Source organism: Hemitrygon akajei, chromosome 11 (assembly GCF_048418815.1).
Source record: "Hemitrygon akajei chromosome 11, sHemAka1.3, whole genome shotgun sequence".
Classification (NCBI taxonomy): Eukaryota; Metazoa; Chordata; class Chondrichthyes; order Myliobatiformes; family Dasyatidae; genus Hemitrygon; species Hemitrygon akajei.
Genome location: NC_133134.1, coordinates 43443247 through 43467953, shown reverse-complemented (window position 1 = coordinate 43467953; position 24707 = coordinate 43443247). Strand labels below are relative to the sequence as shown.

Here is a 24707-nt window from a genome sequence, read left to right as displayed (position 1 = left end):
TAAATTATTATCAACAATCCCCATTTTGTAGAGTCTAGTTAGTGTCCAATAATATCTGTGTATTATCTTACACTGAATAAATTTCCCTCTTGCTTCCCTAATATGTCTACCCATATTTGATAAAATATTTGACCACTCATTATCTTCAATATCGCTTCCAAGATCCTTCTGCCATACTGCTTTGAGATTGTTACATGTTTCACCCACAGAGTGCTTGAACATTTTATAAAGCACTGATGCTTTATGAACTTCCTGTGGTAAAGTATTCAGTTTAAGGGTTACTTTGTGGGCCACCATTCTTGAGTATGCTACTAACGCAATGTCTTATTTGTAAATACTTCCAGAAATTCCTTTTATCTACAAAGTTATATTTCCTCTGCAAATCCACATACAACATAAAAACCCCATTCTCATAGAGATCACCTACTAAATTTACACCTTTAATCTTTCATTCTTTCCAGTACACCATTCTTTTCCCAATGCATATCTCAGGGTTATTTCAGAGCGAAGAGTATTTCTGATTTAAATGTGACATTCTACAAGCTTTATGAATTTTACTCCACACACTCCTTGAGTGAAATAGTATAGGATTTAGATTAGTCTTGTTTTCCACATGTTGTGAGAGAATGTGAAGGGGAGAATGTGGTGCAGCCAAGCTCCGTTCTATAACTACCCAATCTAAATCAACATCAGCCCTGTCCCAATGTTTAGCTAACTTGGTCATTTCAAAGGATAATTTATATACCCTGACGTCTGGTAGACTGAGCCCACCCATGTCCCTGGACATACACATCTTACTCATTTTAATTCTGGGCTTACATGCAATTGATTTTATTAGCTATTAAAAAGTGACCAGTATATATTTTTCAATATTAATTAAGTTTTCATATGTGGGTCCTGTCATAAGTAAGGATGACAAAATATACGTATGTAGTTTTATGTAATTCAACAGCCCTGAATCCATATTATCTTTAGTAACACAGCATAAATATCATTTGACTAACACTATTAATATTCATTTTATTTTCAGGAGTAATGTATCCCATGAAGGAGAATAGCACAAATAATAATCGTCAAAAGATGCCAGTAGATATTTGTCATTCAATGAACAGTGACAGTGGCACCTGGTGCTTCAGTGGCTGCAACTGCTGTGGTGTCAAACCTGGGTTTGCCACTCTGCTCCTGAAATCAATCCATGGGGTAATGGAGCCAGGAGCTAAATTTGTGATTGTATATTAAGTAACATCTTAAGTATGAGCTTATTTCAGCATTTAGAAACTGTCTCTTTCAGCTGTCCGCTAACGCACGGTCCACATTATGGTTTGTATGCTTTCTCTTAATTTTAAAATTTGTGATTGGACACAAGAATTTCTTTCTTAGATTAGCCATAAAAGGGACTGTGAATGCATATGTTGTATAATTCCTGTTTTTATATGGTTTACTCTGAACTTTAATGAAACTTTTTTCAGAAGATCTGGAGCTTATATTTGTGCTGTGGGTGTTCAGTGATTGACTGTTGTGTGAAGGGCATTTTTTAATGATTAGACTTTTTTCTCCAGTCACATCGCAAATTTTCAGCGCCCAGGCACGGGCACACAGGATTCCTTCCCCGTAAGAGAAGTTCCAGGCACAGAGGGAAAGTTAAAAGCTGGCCTAAAGATGACCCAAGCAAGCCAGTGCATTTGACAGCCTTTTTGGGATACAAAGCCGGCATGACTCATATTTTGCGGGATGTAAACAGACCAGGCCAAAGTAAGATTTGCCTTATTTTTCTCCTTGTTCCATGTAACATTCTGTTTATGTGTTGCCCAGGCAATTAAACTTTATATCCTTGTTAATGCCTTATATGTGTCTACCTGTCCGTAAAAACTCTTATCTGGTCAGACCATGTAATGTTTGTCTATGCAATGTACTGTCCATGAAAACAACATAAGGGACTTCTTATTTCATGTCCTATCATCAGAAAGATGGCTCGACTAACATTTCAGCATTCCTTCAAATACGGACTGGATAGTTTCTTGGGTTCCGGTCTCAGAAATGAGGCTTGAACCTATAACTTTAATTTAGAGACTAGAGTTCTTTTCAGTCATCCAAGAATGAATATTGTGGATTCAATTCTTACTCCAGAGGTGTGAGCCAAGTTCATAGGTTCATTGTATTATCAAAGTAAGTACACGGAATCCAACTCCGAAATTTGCCTCTTCTCCAGATAGCCATAGAATATGGAAAACTATATAAACACTTGAAAGAACGACACCAATCCCCTGCACGAAAAGAACCACTCACAAATCCCCAGCTCACCCAAGCCCTCCCTCGTACAAAAACTAACAGATCAACCAAACCCCCAGCCTGCCAACTTGCAACAAAACAGTATGGACAAAAGCACAAAAAAATTTACAGAACCGAAAGAGGCCAATATGAACTACAGACCAATCCATAAATCTCAGAATTTTGATAACATCCCTGAGAGCATCATGACCCAACGACCCCTCCGACGTCAGCGACTCAAACCAGCGGCCTCTCCGATGGCAGTAATTCAAACCAGCGGCCTCTCCAATGGCAGTAATTCAAACCAGTGGCCTGTCTGAGGAAAGTTCTTGGCTCAAGTTCTACGACAACCCTGAGAAGGGACAAAAATTAAAAATAGAAAATGGTGGAAATACCCGACAGATCAGGCTGCATCCATGGGAAAAGAAATCATTAACATTTCAGGTTGAAGTCCCTTTTTTGGGGCATTCTGAAAAATAGTCTTTCACCTGAAACGTTAACTCTGTTTTTCTTCCACAGATTGGCCTAAATCTGCTATATCCAACAGTTGTTGAATTTTTTATATTTTCATTGAGAAAGGCATAGTCCATCAGATTAGCAGATTTTGTCCATTCATACAAAACCCATTTGCTCCCTCATGATCCTGTGGCACCATTTTGAAGACTGAAAATCTCTCAGGCTGTCGAGCAGTATTTATTCCTTAATCAACACAATTAAGAAACAGATTATGTCATTATTGTTTACTGTGCAAAAATTGGCTGCCCTAACTTAATTACCACAGGAGTTATATATCTGAAGTATTTAATTCACTATAATTTACATTGAAGTGTACTAAAGTTGTGAAAGGTGCTAGAGAATTGCAAGTACTTCATTTTTCATTCTTTATTGTCAGTCACCAATGCTTCATGGTTGTCTAAGCCTTGCTTTTGCACTCTCTGCAGAATAGTATTTTGCTTATAATGGTTGATAGTGGTACAGTTCCCTTTGCTTAATTTTACAGAGAATCACATTTTGGTGCAGTCATTGGTTTTGCAGCTCTGGTATTGAAAAAATATCAGGGCATTACTTCCAATACAATGTCATTCCCACTCAACTTTCTATATTTGAGTTGGATGTTTTAATATTTCAGAGATCTCAAAACGTGAAATGGTGGAGGCTGTTACAATAATAGATACCCCTCCAGTAGTAATCATTGGGATTGTTGGATATGTGGACACTCCCAGGGGATTGCGGGCATTTAAGACGATCTTTGCGGAGCACATAAGTGATGAATGCAAGCGTCGTTTCTACAAGAACTGGTAATAATATTTTTCTCTCTTTTTCAAAAATTTGCCTTTGTCAGGTACTGGTAAATATGGGTGGAATAAAACTTAAAGGAAGAAGCTGCAAAGTTTCAATCTCAAGTTCATTTGGTGCCCCCATCTCATGCGGGATTCAATCTGTTTAGACAGAAGATCCTTAGAGACCATGAGTAGACTAAAGGCTACCAGAGCAAGTTCATTTGCTCTATCAGAGTGCATTTCTCTCTCATCCTACACCAAATTTAATTTTAAAATCTCCTGATGTATTAACTTTGTCACTTCACAGTATTTAAAGTGTTCATTAACCTTTGAATCAAAACCATTGAGAATATCCTTTGCATTACATCCCAGGTGTTGATGGTTCTCTTGTGTTCCAATAACTAGAATTGGGCCTGGAGAATCATATGGTTTCCACATTTCCATTTTTCCAAACTCCAATTTTAAGAGACTTGGATGCAGAGTTTAGGAAGTCGTCTAGTCTTAAACTCTTTGTCAGTTCTTCCCTTAATATCTTTAAATCTCAGAACAGATCACTTCTTAGTACCCTAAATTCAACAATGTTTGGGTAATCCGTCTTTATAATGTCACTTTTGTGTCCAGTTATTAGGTATCATTTTCATATGTTTAATGTTTACTGTCTCCAAGAGCAGAAATATCCTTTCTACAGCTCACAGTTCACCAGACATAGTTAAACCAAAGCTTTGAATAATTGCTTCACAACTTTTAATTTCAGAGACATTTTGATTAATTTCTATATTTGTCTGTGACATTTTAATTATTTACATATAGTACATCTACCTCTAAGACCCTTTCAACATCACTAAAGTTTGTAGTGCTTAATCAGTTAGAAGATTCTCAGTTCTTTCAACTCTGGGCCCTCTATAGATGACCTTATACTTGCCAATACTGAAGTCCATTTACCTTTGCTAAATCCATTAATATATGTAATATATGTAATTTTATGCCTCCATGTTATTCAAAATATGTTTCAGGCTTTGAGCTCTTTCTAGATATTACACAAAAATTAACAAATAAAGTGGTTTTTTGGCTCCTTGGGAAGTGACAGCATAAATATCATAGTTGCCATGGTTGACAACAGACCGAACACTGCTTGGGGATCGGGAAGCTGCCTTCAGATTCGGGCATAAAATGGTCAGGGCAGCATGAGCTGGGCTTTCCCGTGCCATCAGGAAGGCAAAACGGCACTACTCACAGTAATTTCTGTGACACCATAGACATGAAGCGCAAGTGGCAGGTCATTCAGACCATATGTGTCAGTGATAGTGATGCCACTCTTCCTGATAGGCTGAATGTCTTTTACGCACAGTTTGATACGTGGAATAATGCGCCGGTGAGGAAGACTCCCCCTCCCCCCAAGGAGCAGGCAGTCTGTCTGGCTACAGCTGATGTGAGGAAGACCCTAGCCAAGGTCAACTCATGTAAGGCTGCAGGGCCTGATAACATTCTGGGTAGGGTGCTGAGAGACTGTGCAGCCCAATTACTAGAGGTTTTAACAGACATCTTCAGCATCTCTTTGGAACAGTCCCCTGCCCCACAGGCTTCAAGACAGTATTCACCATGCCACTGTTGCTTAATGACTACTGTCCAGTGGCATTGACCTCCACAGTAATGGAGTGTTTTGAGTGGATGGTTATAGATCACATGAAGTCCCATCTTCCTGCTGCATTAGATCCCTTCCAGTTCACTTCTCACTCAAGTTGGTGCACTGATGATGCCATAGCCTCTGCACTCCACTGTGTCCTGTCCCACCTGGAACTGGTGCCTCATACATCAGGATGCTATTCATCAACTGCAGCTCAGCATTTAACGTGGTCATTCCTCAGGAGCTGGTTGATACTCTGTCCTCAGGGGGTCTCAGCACCTCCCTCTGTAACTGGATCTTGACGGAAAGACCACAGTCAGACCCTCAACACCATCTCATTAATCAAGAAATCGTAGCAACATCTTACCCCCCCCCCCCCTCCCATTCTAACCAATTCTTACAGGAGCACCATTGACAGTGCCTGGTCCAGCTGCAGTGTCTGGTCTGGTATGGGAATTGTGAGGCAAATGACCACAAGACTCTACAAAGTACTGCTGAGATGATCGTCAGGGTCTCTCTTCCACCCATATGAAATGTATCAGGAACACTTGGTACACAGGACCCTTAGCATTGTCAATAACCCCACCATTCATCAAATGATCTCTTTGACCACCCGCACCCCCACCATCAGGCAGGAGGTACCATAGCATTAGGACAAGACCTGTTGGAATGGGAAACAGCTTCCCTCCCCCCAGGCCATAGAACTACTGAGCTCCCAGCCATACCCAGGTCTCGTCACATATGAAGCAACAGTGGTGTTAGACTGTTCATTTTTTAACTTGTGTTGTAAATGTAACTTAGTATTTGTTACACACACAAAATGCTGGTGGAACACAGCTGGCCAGGCAGCATCTATAGGAAGAAGCACAGTCAACGTTTCAGGCTGAGACCCTTCATCAGGACTTCCTGCCTTATTATTTGTTAACTTATTTGTGGTAATATTACTTTTTGTGTTGTGTGTGAATTGTATGTGTTGTGTTGTGCACTTTGGTCCTGAGGAATGTTGTTTCATTTGGCAGAATATACATATGGTTGAATGACAATAAAATTGAACTTGATCATAAAATATCAGACTACAATTACATCAACTAGATGTTTGAATGGAAATAGAAGGTGATTAATAATCAAGGGAACAACTGAGATTTTGTCATTTTCTTGATCTGCTCAGGCAAGCTAAGCCTCTCATAAATTCACCTATAAAATCTCTCTTCTCCCTTCTTTTTGATTCATTTCTGTACTGCCTCCCTTCATAATTGTTTGTAAGTGCAGGGTAGACCTAAATCAATCACTGATTTAGATGCAGCCCTCAGATTACTCACAGAACTGCTGCACCTGATGACCCTGTGATATCCATTGTCTTTAAAGAGAGTAAACCCTCGTAAGACAGAAGGTCCCAATGGAGTACCTGGTAAGGCCCTGAAAACCTGTGCCAACCAACTAGCGGGTGTATTCAAGGACATTTTCAACCTCTCACTGCTACAGGCGGAAGTTCCCACTTGCTTCAAAAAGGCAGCAATTATACCAGTGCCCAAGAAGAATAATGTGGGCTGCTTTAACGACTATCACCTGGTAGCACTCACATCGACAGAGATGAAATGCTTTGAGAGGTTGGTTATGACTAGACTGAACTCCTGCCTCAGCAAGGACCTGGGCTCATTGCAATTTGCCTATCGACACAATAGGTCAACAGCAGACGCAATCTCAATGGCTCTCCACACGGCTTTAGACCACCTAGACAACACAAACAGCTACATCAGGATGCTGTTCATTGACTATAGCTCAGCATTTAATACCATCATTCCCACAATCCTGATTGAGAAGTTACAGAACTAAGGCCTCTGTACCTCCCTCTTCAATTGGATCCTTGACTTCCTAACCAGAAGATCACAATCTGTGCAGATTGGTGATAATATCTCCTCCTCACTGATGATCTACACTGGTGCACCTCAGGGGCATGTGCTTAGCCCACTGCTCTACTCTCTATATACACATGACTGTGTGGCTAGGCATAGCTCAAATACCATCTATAAATTTGTTGATGATACAACCATTGTTGGTCGAATCTCAGGTGGTGACGAGAGGGCGTACAGGAGTGAGATATGCCAACTAGTGGAGTGGTGCTGCCAAGCTGATTGTGGACTTCAGGAAGGGTAAGATGAAGGAACACATACCAATCCTCATAGGGGGATCAAAAGTGGAGAGAGTGAGCAGTTTCAGGTTCCTGAGTGTCAAGATCTCTGAGGATCTAACCTGGTCCCAACATATCGATGTAGTTATAAAGAAGGCAAGACAGTGGCTATACTTTATTAGGAGATTGAAGAGATTTAGCATGTCAACAAATACACTCAAAAACCTCTATAGATGTTCCATGGACAGCATTCTGACAGGCTGCATCACTGTCTGGTATGGACAGGCTACTGCACAGGACCGAAAGAAGCTGCAGAAGGTTGTAAAACTAGTCAGCTCCATCTTGGTACTAGCCTATAAAGTACCCAGGACATCTTTAGGGAGCAGTGTCTCAGAAAGGCAGCATCCATTATTAAGGACCTCCAGCACCCAGGGCATGCCCTTTTCTTACTATTACCATCAGGTAGGAGGTACAAAAGCCTGAAGGGACACACTCAGTGATTTAGGAACAGCTTCTTCCCTTATGTCATCTGATTCCTAAATGGACATTGAATCTTTGGACATTACCTCACTTTTTTCTAATATACAGTATTTCTGCTTTTGCATGTTTTAAAAAATCTATTCAATATATGTAATTTTATTGATTATTATTATGTTTATTTTTTATTATTATTATTTTATTTTCATTTTTTTCTTCTATATTATGTGTTGCATTGAACTGCTGCTGCTAAATTAACAAATTTCACGTCAAATGCTGGTGATAATAAACCTGATTCTGATTCTGAGAAAGACAGTTTGAATGATAGTTTTGCCTCAACCTGGGCTCCTGCCCTGGAAAATTTGTCTCTTGCTTGGGTATCCGACTAATTTGAAAAGTATGGTTAGTTGAACAAGAGTCTGACTGATAGCAGTTACAAGATTTTATAAATTGTGCTTTTCTGCACTGGAAACACTTTGTTGATGGGGCCACTACTCAATTGTAAATTCCTGGCCCAGCTTTTCAAGTGCCTTGTAACCATGGATTCCCGTGTTTAATGGAGAAAAGCTGAAACAATGCAAATAAGGTGGGTTGTAAATGGGAAAGTAAAATGTATGAGCTGCTGGAACGTAGAGCAGGTTCACAGGTGGGCATTGTAGGATCATGTCCAGTTCTCATTCTTCTCAATTTCTTATAAATTTGCAAGATTCAGTTAGAAAATTCAGCCTTATAATATAAACGTAGAGGGTATTTTTTGTCACGTCTTTCAGAGGAATAATTAATATCTTTTCAATATAGTACAAGATACAGTCCATGCCATATTTGCATGTTCAATTAGGTGCAAGAGTAAGAGGAAAGCCTTTACTAAGTACAACAAGAAATGGCAGGATGAGGCTGGGAAAAAACAACTGGAGAAAGATTTTGAAGCCATGAAGAAGTATTGCAAAATCATCAGAGTCATTGTTCATACTCAGGTGAGAACATTTTTTTCTCTCTTGTACTTATTTACTTCTTCCAATTCTTGACATTAATTTTTAAGACCCATATTACACAGTGGGGCCAGATCGGTATCAAAGAAATTCCAAAAGCCGTGCTACTGTGATGACTTCCAATGTGTTTTACTTGAAGCATGGGAGCAGCATCTTCAGAACTAGTGGAAAGACTGAGAATTCTTAGATGCCATTTCTCACTATGACTTCAAGCCTATACTATTGCAGCTTGATTGTTACGGCAGAGCTCTATAATGTGGTGTAAGGATTCATCTTCGGCACTAGTGATCAGGACTATGGCATTCTGAGGATTATAAAGTTAACCAGTTTTAAAATTTCAGAGCAGTTGATTAGTATTGACAAATCAGAAGTGTACACAATTCGGAATTTAACACAGCATTTATATAATACCAGTGCATTTATATAATAATTCCAAGTTAAAATAAAAAATAGTTTTGAAGTGTTAATGTTGTTAAATAACTGCAAGTTGACGATCTTCTGAGGGGCATTGATCTGAAAGGTCATCAGTCTGCAACATTAATTTTGCTTTTCTTTCCATTCTGATCTATGAGTATTTCCAGATTTCTGTTTAAATTTCAGATTTACAGTGTCCGAGGTGTTTTGGTTTTGTACTGATTTAACCAATCTTAGGATGCCCCTTTGTTCTGCAAAATCAATTATGTGTTGACACCAAGATCCTGCAGGCAGCAATTTCAACATCAACAAAACATGGCTGGCAATCTCTCTTTGTCCCAAGGCATGTTAAGCTAGCTACACTTGGTGGGCTGACGTGTCATTTGTGTGAGGGCCCTCCTAGCAGTAATCTCTGTTGTATGTACTTCATTAATTCCTCCATTGAAAAACTGATCAAACTGAGTGACACAAGGACAAGAAAATTTGCAGATGCTGGAAATCAAACAACACCCACAAAAAGCTGGAGGAACTCAAGGAGCAGGCAGCATTTATGGAAAAGAGTTAGCGGTTGATGTTTTGAGCTGAGACCTTTCATTAGGACTGGAAAATAAAGATGAGAAAGTAGAGCAAGAAGCTGGGATGAGGGGAGGAAAAAGTACAAGATGATAGGTGAGAGGTGAAACTGGGAGAGGAGGAGTGTTGAAGTAAAGAGCTGGGAAGTTGATAGGTGAAAAAGATAAAGGGCTGAAGAAGGGGGAATCTGATGGGAGAGGGTAGTGACCATGAAAGAAAGGGAAGAGGGAGGAGCACCAGAGAGAGGTAAAGAGATAAGGTGGGAGAGGGAAACGGGAATGGGAATGGTGAAGGGTAGGGGTAATTACCAGAAGTTTGAGAAATCAATGTTCATTGGAAGTGCACCATTCCCATTTCTGTTTCCCTCTCTCACCTTATCTCCTTACCTGCCCATCACCTCCAACAGATTCGCAGGTGAAGTGCTGTCTCACCAGGAAGGATTGTTTGGGGCCCTGAATGTTGATGAAAGAGGAAATGAATGGGCAGGTGTGGCACTTCTTCCACTTGCAGGAACTCCTGATGCCCACCTCTTACCTCTTCTCTTCTCCTTACCTGCCTATCCCCCTGCTGTCTTTCCTGCTTCCCTTTCTCCCACGGCTCACTCTCCTCTCGCAACAGATTCCTTCTTCCCAGCCCTTCACCTTTTTCACCGATCACCTCCCATTTTACTTTCTGGTTCCAGTGAAGGGTCGGGGCTAAAACATCAGCTGTTTATTCTCCTCCACAGATACTGCCTGACTTGTTGGGGTCCTGCAGCATTTTGTGTGTATTACTCTGGTTGTCCTGTATCCGGGGAATCTCTTTATTTGTGACCTAAAGAGATATGAAGCACTGAGTTGAAAAAGGTTCAATAAAAAAAATGCATCTCTTTTGTTAGCCAGATCATTTGTGAGCAGATCGCAAGACAGCAGAGTGAAGAAGCTCATAAGCCTTGTGTATCCTTTTAATCAATTGACATGCCTTGGCTGAATGTAGGGTCTATTGACAGGAGTCATTTGTTTACACAGTGTGGTCATGCACACAGCCTATGATTAATTTGGTGAAGGGCTCCGACCTGAAATATGTCTCCTTGCATAGATCTTGCCTGACTTGCATTCCTTGTTTTTATATTATACATGCAATCCTGTTCTTCCTTCCCCGTTAGATGAAGCTGCTACCTTTACGCCAGAAGAAGGCCCATATGATGGAAATTCAACTGAATGGTGGAACCGTTGCGGAGAAAGTAGACTGGGCACATGAGAAACTGGAGAAGCAGATCTCAGTACATTCCATCTTTCATCAAGACGAAAATATAGATGTAATTGGAGTCACCAAAGGAAAGGGATTCAAAGGTAGTTCAAAAGCTTAATCCAGAATTTTTCTGTAATTTAAAAATACAATATGGAAATAATTGCCTTATTTTAAAACATCCTTTTTCAAACTTAAAACAAAAACAGTGATCTATTTGGACTACTGAAAACTTCTGATGTAATATTTGCCAAACCCAAACTCCATATTGGAAGTCGGAGAGAACAGGGAAAATTGCACCATTTCTTCTTCTGAGCTTTATCAACATTCCCATTATGATTCAGAAATGACCGTGTATGCTGAAACATTATGTGCTGTGTCATATCATATGGGCGATCGTGGTCTATGACATTGATTGTTCTTGGCAAATCCTCCAGAAGTAGTTTGCCATTGTCTTCTTCTGGGCAGTGTCTTCACAAGACGGGTGACCCCAGCCATTAACAATACTCTTCAGAGATCGTCTGCCTGGTGTCAGTGGTTGCATAACCAGGACCTGTGATATGCCTTCTCATACCTGACACATTAGTTGCAATATTAGTAGGTTCTAGAATGTCTTGGGGAATTATTCATTCTGACAATATACGTTAAAAACAAGCTGCTGGAGGAACTCAGTTGGTCCGGCAACATCTGTGGGGAGAAAAGGATAGTCAATATTTACAGGTCAAGGGCCTTCATCTGAACTCATCTATCCCTCCACAGATGCTACCTAACCTGCAGAGTTCCTCAATATTGTGTTTATTTTTGCTCCATAGTTCAGCATCTACAGATTATGCTGTCTATGATATATTATGTTAACTTTGGTTAAGGTTCTTAGGAAGATAGTCGCACAGTCTATACTCAGCACCGTAAGTGACTACAGAAGGAAAAATATATGTTATTCAGGCCAAAGGTCAAAAAGGTAATCGAGCTATGACACCTCCAGTTATGCTGCAGCTTCAAAAACTATGATTCATGTTCAGGTGACAATAGATCCAAGAAGAAAGTCGATCAGTTAGAATGAAAATCTTTCATATAACATTGCAGATGAGTCCTTCTTTCTTCAATTTGCACTTGAATTTGAAAGACATTTGAGATACTTGCTGAAAACTTCCTCCCAGCCTTTTAAACTTGTAGCCATTATTTATCTGTGATGCTCATTGGCAGAGGTTATGCCTTAGTTATATTAAAACCATGCCTAAAGTATTGTGAAAACTTTTCAGTACCATTTCATAGGCAGGCTTATGGCCTTCATGACCTTGACTCCAGGCTAAATTGTGAGGAGACATTATATAGACCAACTCGTAGAGCCTAAATTCTAAAATATCCTGAGATGACTGGATGAAAGCTTCCCTGACATTAAGGGAAACATAAAGGATGGAAAAGGAGAAATCTTTTATTTATTATTTGGGGAGTGATACTTGACCTATAAAGGAACAGTTCTACAAAGTGCTGAACACGTTTGGGATTTCCTTCCACAGACAATCCATCTCCTGTTTCCTTCCTGAGGGGTTAGGATGGATTTACGGAGGATCCCAGAATTTTGGGCAAGGGTAACAATAAAGTGGTTAATGAAACATGAAAACTGATCCTGATGTTTTGAAGAATGGATGGGATTGTTATGATTAAACATTGAACATAGAACAGTACAGGAACAGGCCCTTCAGCCCCACAATATCATGCCAAACCAAAGAAATCAGTAACCAAATGACCAACAAAACTAATCCCTTATGCCTACATGATGTTCATATCCCTCCATTTTCCTCACATTCCTGTACCTATCCAAACTTCTCTTAACAGTCCCTAATGTATTCTCCTCTACCACCACCCAGGCAACATATTCCAGGCACCCATCACCCTCTGTGTAAAAACTTGCCTCTCACATCGCCTTTGAAATTACCCCCCTCACCTTAAATGCATATCTTCTGTTATTAGACATTTCAACCTTGGGAAATATATTGTCTGTATGCTCTATCTATAATCTTATATACCTCTATCAGATCTCCCCTCAGCCTCCGCCGCTCAAGAGAAAACAGCCCAAGTTCGTCCAATCTCTTGATATAGCACATGGCCTCTAATCCAGACAGAATCAGTGTACACATCTTCTGCACCCTCTCCAAAGCCTCAAAATCTTTCCCATAATACGGTGACCAGAACTGTATGCAATTCTCTAGATTCAGCCTAACTAGAGTTTTATGAAGCTGCAATGTAACTTCCTAACATTTGAACTCAATACCTTGACAAAAAAGGCAAGCATACCAAATTCCTTCTTAACCACCCTATCAACCTGTGTAGCCTCTTTCAGGGAGCCATGCACTTGGACCCTTAACAGTGTGTTGTCTCTTTACGATTCACCTACCAAAGTGCAATACTTCACATTTGGCCAGGATAAACTCCATTTGCTATTTCTCTGTCCTTATCTTCAACTGTTCCAGATCCTGTTGTATTCTTTGCCAGTCTTCTAAGCTATGCACATCACCACAAATTTTTTTTGGTAATTTTTTTTATTGAAGTTCATCATCAAACAAACATTTCCATAAGATGTATTTCAGACATTGTACATATATATCATATAATCATATCTCCACAAAGTATTTATCTGAGGTATACACTTATAGAAAAGAGTGGAAAGAAAAAACAAGCAAAAGGAAAGAACTATGTACAAGTAGGGAGTCATCTATTTTTTTACAACAGATTCATTGATTTGTGAGAATAAAATCAGGCCTATGAGGCATTATGTAGTTGAACCATTTTTCCCAGTATATAAGAACATAAGAACATAAGAGATAGGAGCAGGAGTAGGCCAATCGGCCCCTCAAGCCTGCTCCGCCATTCAACAAGATCATGGCTGATCCAATCTTAACTCTAGTTTTCACCGAATCCCACAAGGCAACAGTGCCAACCAACAGGGCACCATGCCGCCCATTTTATTTTATTATTCATCCCGCCCAAACCCATGTGATCACCCGGGGGAAAAAAACCGAGTTGCCAATTGAGGAGAAAAAATCTGGAAAATTCCTCTCCGACCCATCCAGGCTATCGAAAACTGGTCCAGGAGATCACATGGCTGATCTAAACCTAGCCTCATGTCCACTTACCTGCTCGCTCACCGTATCCCCTAATGCCATTTTTATCCAGGAAAATGTCTATCTCCGTTTTGAATTTATTGAGTGTAGTAACTTCCACAGCTCTCTGGGGCAGTAAATTCCACAGCCCCACTACCCTCTGAGTGAAGAAATTTCTCCGCATCTCAGTCCTGGAATGGCATCCCCTTATTTTAAGATTATGCCCCCTAGTCCTAGTTTCACCCATCATTGGGAACATTCTCCCCGCATCCACCCGATCAAGCCCCTTCACAATCTTATATGTTTCAATAAGATCGCCTCTCATTCTTCAAATTGTATGAATCAAATTGTTCCATCTTATGATTAACAGATGCTGTTATCTTCTCCATTTTGTAAATGTCCATTGTAATTTCCATCCATGTATTTAAAGTTGGGCTCTCCTATGATAACCATTTCCTAGAAAGAGTCTTTTAACCAGCCACCAACAGTATATTCATTAAATATTTATCTCTTTTCAAACATTCTTGAGGTATATATCCAAAATATATGGTCTTACTCTCTAAGGGTATTTCACATTTGAAGATGTCTTGTAGGGCATTGTGTATCCCCCTCCAATAGTTTTTGATAACAGGGCAGTCCCAAAAAATATGATAATGATTTGCATTTTGATTTCCACAATTTTTCCAGGAAACAGGGAGGTTACTATCATAATAGGATTTCTGAGACGATGTAATAAAATATCTTATCAAGTTTTTCATCCAAACTCCCTTCATTTCTGTGAACTGGTATCTACATCTTCATCCAGGCCATTTATATAAATTACAGACAGCAGCGATCCCAGTAGAGATCCCTGTGGAACACCACTAATCACAGACCTTTGGCTAGAATAATTCCCTTCAATCACCATCCTCTGTCATCCATGAGCAAGCCAGTTCTGAATCAATTCACCATGGATCCCATGCATCTTAATTTTTTGGATGAGCCTCTCATAAGGGACCTTGTCAAACATCTTCCTAAAATCCATGCAGACAACATCCACAGCTCTAGTTTCATCAATCATCCTTGACACCTTGTCAAAAAACTCAGTCAAGTTAGGAAGACATGGCTCTGCTCAAAGACATACTTGCTCTTCCTAATTAGCCCATGGTTCTCCAAATGATCATAAATCCAATCCCTAATAATTCTCTCCAGTAACTTCCCTAGCACTGATGTAGTACTTGCTGGTCTATAGTTTCTAGAATTATCCCCGGTTCCTTTCTTAAACAATGGAACAATGTTAGCTACTTGCCAGTTCTCTGAGACATCACCTGTGGTTAAAGAGAACTCAAAGATATTGGTCAAGGCCCCAGCAATCTCTTCACTTGCTTCTGCCAGTAACCTAAGGGTATATCCCAACTGGCCCTGGAGACTTATCCACCTTAATGTCCTTTAGGAGATCCAGCACTTCCTTCTTCTTTCCTTTGAAATGCCCTCACATACTAATACCCTTGGCACTGATCTCACTACCCTTCACATCCTTCTTGGTTAATAGTGGATCCTTTGCATGCAAGTAAATATTCCCCCCCTTGATCCCACCCTCTCCTTAGTTATCTTCTTGCTCTTGATGTATGTTTAGAATGCCCTGGGATTCTCTTTAATCATACTTGCCAAGGGCTTTTCCTGGCCCCTCCTGGCTTTTCCAAGTCTCTTCCTGAGTTTCTTTTCTGGCTCCTTTATAATTCTCTTGGGCTCTGCTTGATTCTAGCTTCCTGAGCTGTACGCACTTTTCCTATTTCTTCTTGACTAAATTCATCACTTCCCTCGACATCCAAGGTCCTTTAGTCCTTCCTCCTGACTGGAACATACCTGTCCTGTACTCTGTGCAGATGGTCTTTAAGCACCCACCACATGTCAGATGTGGACCTGCCCAAAAAAAGTTGTTTCCAATGAACTCTCCCTGGTTCCTGCCTAATGCATTCGTAATTTGCCCTGCTCCAGTTTAATACTCTCCCGCAAGGCCCATGCTATCCTTATCTATGACTGTCTTAAAACTTAAGGACTTGTGGTCACTGTTCCCTAACTGCTGACTTACTGAGTGGTCAGACACCTGGTCAGGCAACACCAGGTCCAGTATAGCCCGTTCTCATGTTGGACTACCTACATATTGATCTAAGCAACCTTTCTGGATGCTTCTAATAAATTTTGCCCCATCTAAACCATTTACACTAAGAAGGTCCCAGTTTATATGAGGGAAGTTGAAGTCCCCCATGACAACAATCCTACTGTTTTTACACCTTTCCTTTATCTCCGGGCAAATCTGTTCCTCAATGTCACGGTGGCTCCTGGGGGGGGGGTCTGTAGTACAATCACATCAGCATGATTGCTCCCTTCTCATTTTTGAGTTCTGTCCATATAGATTCAGTGAACGAGCCCTCCATTTTGTCCACTCTGAGTACAGCTGTGATATTGTCCCTGATTAGTAGTCCAACTCCCCCTCCTTCTACCTACTTCTTTACATTTGCCAAAAAAACCCTAGATTAGAATTAGTGAGTTTAGAGATAGAAAGATTATAAATTACTAACTTTTCTGAGTAACAAAAGCCTTTTCTTTGATTTGTTGAAAGTTATTCCAATGTTAACATGCAAACAGAATGTAACTCCAAATTGACCACTTCTTTGTTGGTTCACAGGCGTTACCTCTCGGTGGCACACTAAGAAACTGCCAAGGAAAACCCATAAAGGTCTGCGAAAGGTTGCTTGCATTGGGGCCTGGCATCCAGCTCGAGTCGGGTACACGATTGCCCGTGCAGGGCAGAAGGGTTATTTCCACCGTACAGAAATTAATAAGAAAGTAAATGTCAAATGTTTACTTCAATGGTTACTTGAACGGTTAAGAGATTATATTTCTGGATGGTTCAATAACTGGGATGCACAAAAGGCCAAAGGTAAAAGAAACAGAGGAGGCATGAGGAAAATCATTTTTACCCAGAGAAGGTGATGATCAAGAAACCACTTTATTTGAAGGTGGTGAAAGGCACCCAGGAAAAAAATAATTTACCAGGCCACAGGGAAAGAGCAGGGAATTGGATTATAATAGATTGTTCTTCTGGGAACAACTTGTAAACTGACAAGGCCCCTGCTGTGCCACCCCACTGATATAAGCAGTAAGGTAGCGTAGTGGTTAGCACAACGCTTTACAGTACTTGTGACCCAGGTTCAACTCCTGCTGCTGCCTGCAAGGAGTTTGTACGTTATGTTCTCCCTGTGACTGCATGGGTTTCCTCCCACAGTACGAAGATGTACCGGTTGTTAGGTTAAAATTATTCTGTGATTAGGATAGGGTTGCTGGGCGGTGCAACTTGAAGGGCCTGTTCTGCACTGTATGTCATTTAAAAATTGTATGAAATCAATAGGACAAGAATACCCTGGAAATTCAGACTTAGTCAAGTATGATACTCCTCTACTAACCATAAATGTTATGATGTTATTATCAGTCGGAAAGTGAGAAAATATTCCCACATGCTTTCTAGCTTCTTCATGCTCAAACTCCCAGAGCCACACTCTGATATTACATGTGACCTTTAACCCCAGGATAACTCCCAAGAATGTGTCCCACCACTGCCAAATGGATGGCTACAGAGCTTCCACCGATTGTTGGGATTTAAGGTAATAGGCCAAGTTGTGATTATCTCTGGCTGGCAATTCGATGGGGAATTGAACGATTTCCTACTCAAGGATCAGCTCATCCCCAACTCCCACGACTGCACATTGGAAAGTGGCAGCTGGAGTTGAGTTGCTGATCAGATGTGGCCCCTTGATTGGAAATCCTCAAGGTTGCTGCATAGAATCTAACCACCTTAAGCTTTTGGCACAATACAATCCCTGTTGTAAATGTTCACTGTCATGCCGTCAAAACAATAGCACATCTTTCTTGTGTGTTTGACACCACCGGAGTATGTTACTAGTGAAAAGCAATGAGCCAGGTCAAATTAACGTCACTTTTGAGAAGCACGATAACAATGTTTAAAGTGAAGTCAATAATGTCTTTTTGCTTTGCAGTTTGCGAAGTATCTCAGCGAGCTCATTGTGTGATCATTCCAACATTTGGCATATCGTAGTGGCCTGTATGAGTTTTGCATCTTTGAATGTCCAGCTATCCCAACTTTTCATCCATCTACACTGGTTTAACAATATGAGCAAGCTGTTTCACAGGATAAGAGTGACACCAAATCCCATCCTCACCTCATGTTCACCTTTGAGCATTTATGGGAAAGAGAGAATTAATGATATGGACTCATGTCACTGATGGTACTTTAATCAGTGGGCAGTTGTTTCAAATGATCTTTTAACAATTGTCTTGCGTTAGTTCAGGCTCATGTATCTCCTGATGTCATCCTGACTTTGCCTTGAGAAAGTATGAGTTTGTACAGATTCTTTCAAGGCCCATTCAAAACTATCGTGGGATAAATTTAAAAGCTACATACATATCTTTGGAGGAAATATAAAGAAATAAAAATATTGTGGTGTAGCAACAAATACTAGGGAATTCAAAACTGGCCATTTGCAATGACCACCTGAAATATATTACAGTATCACCCTGGAAGGTGTTGGATTGAATGCAGCTATGGAAACTTTTGGATCAATGTGAAGTGATATTAATTCACTGACAATTCTTAAAGTCTGTACCTGCACTGATTCTTAAGCTTAGCTTGAACACATCACAGCTTATTTTATGAACTGTCTAAGCCCTCTTTTCCTGTTCTGATCAGATTTATCGCCTTGGTAAAGGGATCCATGTGGAAGATGGCAAAGTAGTGAAAAACAATGCTTCCACTAATTACGATTTGACTAATAAGAGCATCACTCCAATGGTAAGTTTGAATAATCTCACTTATTTAGTGGCAGATATTGGCACAATGGCAAAGGAAATATCACAAACAACTCTGAACTATCTTACTTACATTTTCTTTTCCCATAGACTCAAAACACCTGCTCTTCTGTTAAAGGGCCCATCAAACCTAAGTATGTATCTGTCCTGTTGCTCTATTGCAAATAGTTATACACTTAACTTCCAATTATCTGGCAAGCTCAGGACTTTGGTACTGTCAGACAGGTAGATTTGTTGGATACTGTTCCCTGTTAGATGTTACACAGTATTATGCATTTTTCAGTGAACCCAGTAAATTTAAAGGGAACAGTGGAAATGAGACCCCAGACAGTTCAGACTGAACACCGAAACCAGGTGCTGGTACATTGAAATGGAGTATGTGAATCAGGACTTCAGAGAATTGAAAGGAGTACATGGTCCTGGGTCCTGTGAGTTGAAAGGGACTTAAGTACATCAAACTGGAAATTCCAAGATCAGGGCACAACTGCACAACCGTGTCAATGTCAGCTTGTGAGAACAGTGAAAAGAGTTTTAAATTGAGAGGATTTTAAAAGGAGGCAGTTATTTCTTCAGTGGTTTGATCAGGGCACAACTGCGCAAGTGCATGGATGTCAGCCAGTGAGAACAGCGAGAAGAGTTTAAAAAGAAGACAACTTTGTAGAGTGGGCATTGGAGGAGCAGGTGACAGAGTAGGAAAGGTTTGGTGATACCGGGTCGAGGCGAGGTAGGTTAACTGTGTAGCATACAGACGGGAAGTATGTGTGTGAGGCCGGTGTTCTGTGCTCAGTGTCAGATGTGGGAAGTCCAGGAGACTTCCAGCCTCCCGGATGGCCACATCTGCACCAGGTCTGTCGAGCTGCAGCTCCTGAGGGACAGCATTAGGGAACTGGAGATGCAGCTCGATGATCTTCATCCGGTCAGGGAGAGTGAGGAGGTGATAGAGAGGAGCTATAGGCAGGTAGTCACACCGGGGCCTCGGGAGACAGTTAAGTGGATAACAATCAGGAGAGGGAAGGGCAAGAGGCAGATGCTAGAGAGTACCCCAGTGGCTGTCCCCCTCAATAATAAGTGCTCCTGTTTGAGTACTGTTGGGGTAGACGGCCTACCTGGGGGAAGCAACAGTGGCTGTGCCTCTGGCACAGAGTATGGCCCTGTGGCTCAGAAGGGTAGGGAAAGGAAGAGGATGGCAGCAGTGATAGGGGACTCTATAGTTAGGGGGTCAGACAGGCGATTCTGTGGACGTAGGAAAGAAACACGGATAGTAGTTTGCCTCCAGGTGCCAGGGTCCGGGATGTTTCTGATTACATCCACAATATCCTGAAGTGGGAAGGAGAAAAGCCAGAGGCCATGGGTACGTATTGGTACCAACGACATAGGTAGGAAAAGGGAGGAGGTCCTGAAAACAGACTACAGGGAGTTAGGAGGAAGTTGAGAAGCAGGACCAGAAAGATAGTAATCTTGGGATTACTGCCTGTGCCACGTGACAGTGAGTATAGGAATAGAATGAGGTGGAGGATAAATGCGTGGCTGAGGGATTGGAGCAGAGGGCAGGGATTCAGATTTCTGGATCATTGGGACCTCTTTTGGGGCAGATGTGACCTGTACAAAAATGAGGGGACCAATATCCTGGTGGAGAGGTTTGCTAAGGCTACTGGGGAGAGTTTAAACTAGAATTGTTGGGGGGTGGGAACCTAACTGAAGTGATGAAGGAAGAGGCGGTTGTTCACAAATAGAGAAAACTTGGAGACACTGCAAGAGGGAGATGATAGAGAAGGGACAGGCTCAGACCGATGGTTTAAGGTGTGTCTATTTTAATGCAAGGACTATTATGAACAAAGCGGATGTGTGGATCAGTACTTGGAGCTATGATGTTGTGGCTATTACAGAGACTTGGATGGCTCAGAGACAGGAATGGTTACTTCAAGTGTCGGGTTTTTGATGTTTCAGAAAGGACAGGGAGGGAGGCAAAAGAGGTGGGGGCATGGCACTGTTGATCAGAGATAGTGTCACAGTTGCAGAAAAGGAGGAAGTTATGGAGGGATTGTCTACAGAGTCTCTGTGGGTGGAAGTTAGGAACAGGAAGGGGTCAATAACTCTACTGGGTGTTTTTTATAATCGACCCAATAGTAACAGGGATATTGAGGAGCAGATAGGGAGACAGATTCTGGAAAGCTGTAATAATAACAGTGGTGTTCTGGTGGGAGATCTTAATTTCCCAAATATTGATTGGCATCTCCCTAGAGAGAGGGGTTTAGACGGGGTGGAGTTTGTTAGGTGTGTTCAGGAAGATTTCTTGACACAATATGTAGATAAGCGTACAAGAGGAGAGGCTGTACTTGATCTGGTACTGGGAAATGAACCTGGTCAGTTATCAGATCTCTTAGTGGGAGAGTATTTTGGAGATAGTGATCACAATTCTATCTCCTTTACCATAGCATTGGAGAGGGATAGGAATAGACAAGTTAGGAAAGCGTTTAATTGGAGTAAGGGGAAATATGAGGCTGTCAGGCTGGAAATTGGAGGCATAAATTGGAAACAGATGTTCTCAGGAAAATGTATGGAAGAAATGTGGCAAATGTTCAGGAGGTATTTGTGTGGAGTTCTGCATATGTACTGTCCAATGAGACAGGGAAAGGAACCGTGGTGTACAAAGGCTGTTGTAAATCTAGAGAAGAGGAAAAGAAAAGCTTACGAAAGGTTCAAAAAACTAGGTAATGATAGAGATCTAGAAAATTATAAGGCTAGCAGGAAGGAGCTTAAGAATGAAATTAGGAGAGCCAGAAGGGGCCATGAGAAGGCCTTGGCAAGCAGTATTAAGGAAAACCCCAAGGCATTCTACAAGTATGTGAAGAGCAAGGGGATAAGATATGAGAGAACAGGACCAATCAAGTGTGACAGTGGAAAAGTGTGTATGGAACCAGAGGAGGTAGCAGAGGTACTTAATGACTACTTTGATGACTTACTGTAGACTGAAAAGCTTGAGCATGTAGATATTAAGGAAGAGGATGTGCTGGAGCTTTTGGAAAGCATCAAGTTGGATAAGTCGCTGGGATCGGATGAAAAGTACCCCAGGCTACTGTGGGAGGCGAGGGAGGAGATTGCTGAGCCTCTGGCGATGATCTTTGCATCATCAATGGGGAAGGGGGAGGTTCCGGAGGATTGGAGTGTCGCGGATGTTGTTCTCTTATTCAAGAAAGGGTGCAGAGATAGCCCAGGGAATTATAGACAGTGAGTCTTACTTCAGTGGTTGGTAAGTTGATGGAGAAGATCCTGAGAGGCAGGATTTATAAACATTTGGAGAGGCATAATATGATTAAGAATAGTCAGCATGGCTTTGTCAGAGGCAGGTCGTGCCTTACGAACCTGATTGAATTTTTTGGGGATGTGACTAAACACATTGATGAAGGTAGAGCCATAGATGTAGTTAATATGGATTTCAGCAAGGCATTTGGAAGGTACCCCATGCAAGGCCCACAGAAGGCAAATAGTGGTTTAGATGGGTCATATGGGTCACACCAGTGGAGTGCCTCAAGGATCTGTTCTGGGACCCTTACTCTTCGTGATTTTTATAAATGACCTGGATGAGGAAGTGAAGGGATGGGTTAGTAAATTTGCTGATGACACAAAGGTTGGAGGTGTTGTGGATAGTGTGAATTGCTGTCAGAGGTTATAGTGGGATATTGATAGGATGCAAAACTGGGCTGAGAAGTGGCAGATGGAGTTCAACCCAGATAAGTGTGAGGTGGTTAATTTTGGTAGGTCAAATATGATAGCAGAATATAGTATTAATGGTAAGACTCTTGGCAGTGTGGAGGATCAGAGGGATCTTGGGGTCCGAGTCCATAAGAAACTCAAAGCTGCTGCACAGGTTGACTCTGTGGTTAAGAAGGCATACGGTGCATTGGCCTTCATCAATTGTGGGATTGCATTTAAGAGCTGAGAGGTAATGTTACAGCTATATAGGACCCTGGTCAGACCCCACTTGGAGTACTGTGCTCTGTTCTGGTCGCCTCACTACAGGAAGGATGTGGAAGCCATAGAAAGGGTGCAGAGGAGATTTACAAGGATTTTCAAGCAACACACACAAAATGCTGGTGGAACACAGCAGGCCAGGCAGCATCTATAAGGAGAAGCACTGTCGTCCTGACGAAGGGTCTCGGCCCGAAACGTCGACAGTGCTTCTCCTTATAGATGCTGCCTGGCCTGCTGTGTTCCACCAGCATTTTGTGTGTGTTGCTTGAATTTCCAACATCTGCAGATTTCCTCGTGTTTACAAGGATGTTGCCTGGATTGGGGACCATGCCCTATGAGAATAGGTTGAGTGAACTCGGCCTTTTCTCCTTGGAATGACAGAGGATAAGAGGTGACATGATAGAGGTGTACAAGATAATGAGAGGCATTGATCGCGTGGATAGTCAGAGGCTTTTTACCAGGACTGAAATGGTTGCCACAAGAGGGCACAGTTTTAAGGTGCTTGGAAATAGCTACAGAGGGGATGTCACAGGTAAGTTTTTCTACAAATTCTCTCTCTTGAGGTCTAGTACTGACCTGGTTTTCCCAATCCACTTTCATGTTAAAAACACCAACGATTATCATGACATTGCCTTTCTGATGTACCTTTTCTATCTCCTGCTGTAATTTGTATTCCACATCCTGGCTGCTGTTTGGAGGCCTGTATACAATTGCCATTAGGGACCTTTTACCCTTGTTATTTCTTAATTCAACCCTTAGGGTCTCTACACCTTCCAATCCTATGTCATCCCTTTCTAATGATTTAATATTATTTCTTGTACACAGAGCCACACCAGATCAAGTTTACATTGAAATTTGAGAGGAAAAAAAATAAAATACAATGTGTCAATATTTCAGTGGAATAGAGGAAATTACAATGACATCAGAGGGGATCTGGCCAAAATTGACTGGAAAGGGACATTTGCAGGAAGAATAGAAGAGCAGCAATGGCTGGAGTTTCTGAAAAAAATGAGGGAAGTGCAAGACAGATATATTCCAAATAAGAAGAAATTTTCAAAGGGAAGAAGGACACTACCATGGCTAACAAGTGTAGTCAGAGCCTAAGTAAAAGCAAAAGAGAGGGCATACAAGGAAGCCAGAGCTAGTGGGAAGATAGAGGATTGGGGAGCTTTTAAGAACTTGCAGAAGGAAACTAAGAAGGTCATTAGGAAGGAAAAGGTGAATTATAAAAGGAAGCTGACGACTAATATCAAAGAAGATACTAAAAGCTTTGTTAAGTATATAAAGGGTAAAAGATAGTAGAGGGTAGATATAGGACCAATACAAAATGACACTGAAGATATTGTAATGAGAGATGCAGAGATGGCAGAGGAACTGAATGCGTATTTTGCTACTGTCTTCACAGTGGAACACATCTGCAGTATACCAGACATTCAAGAGTGTCAGGGAAGTGAAGTAGGTGCAGTGAAAATTACGACTGAGAAGGTGCTCAGGAAGCTTAATGGGCTGAGGGTGGATAAATTTCCTGGACCTGATGGAATGCACCCTTTGGTTCTGAAGGAAGTAGCTGAAGAGATTGCGGAGGCATTAACAATGACCTTTCAAGAATCGATAGATTCTGGCATTGTACCGGATGACTGGAAAATTGCAAACGTTACTCCACTATTTAAGAAGGGTGGGAGGCGGCAGAAAGGAAACTATAGACCTGTTAGCCTGACATCAGTGGTTGGGAAGTTGTTGGAATCGATTGTTAGGGATGAGATTATAGAGTACTTGGAGGCATATGAC

At 41.3% G+C, this 24707-nt stretch overlaps 1 protein-coding gene across 1 annotated transcript in view; it reads left to right on the top strand.

Annotated features, from left to right (window-relative positions):
* The first annotated feature begins 1168 nt into the window (after positions 1–1168).
* LOC140735539 (large ribosomal subunit protein uL3-like) overlaps positions 1169–24707 on the top strand; it is a 34666-nt gene continuing 11127 nt past the window's right edge. The window contains exons 1-7 of the mRNA XM_073060726.1: positions 1169–1320; positions 1560–1752; positions 3398–3566; positions 8616–8751; positions 10898–11084; positions 16750–16910; positions 18829–18930. Of these exons, the coding sequence (XP_072916827.1) occupies positions 1318–1320; positions 1560–1752; positions 3398–3566; positions 8616–8751; positions 10898–11084; positions 16750–16910; positions 18829–18930 (951 nt within the window). The 5' untranslated portion in view covers positions 1169–1317. The remainder of the gene's footprint in view (positions 1321–1559; positions 1753–3397; positions 3567–8615; positions 8752–10897; positions 11085–16749; positions 16911–18828; positions 18931–24707) is intronic.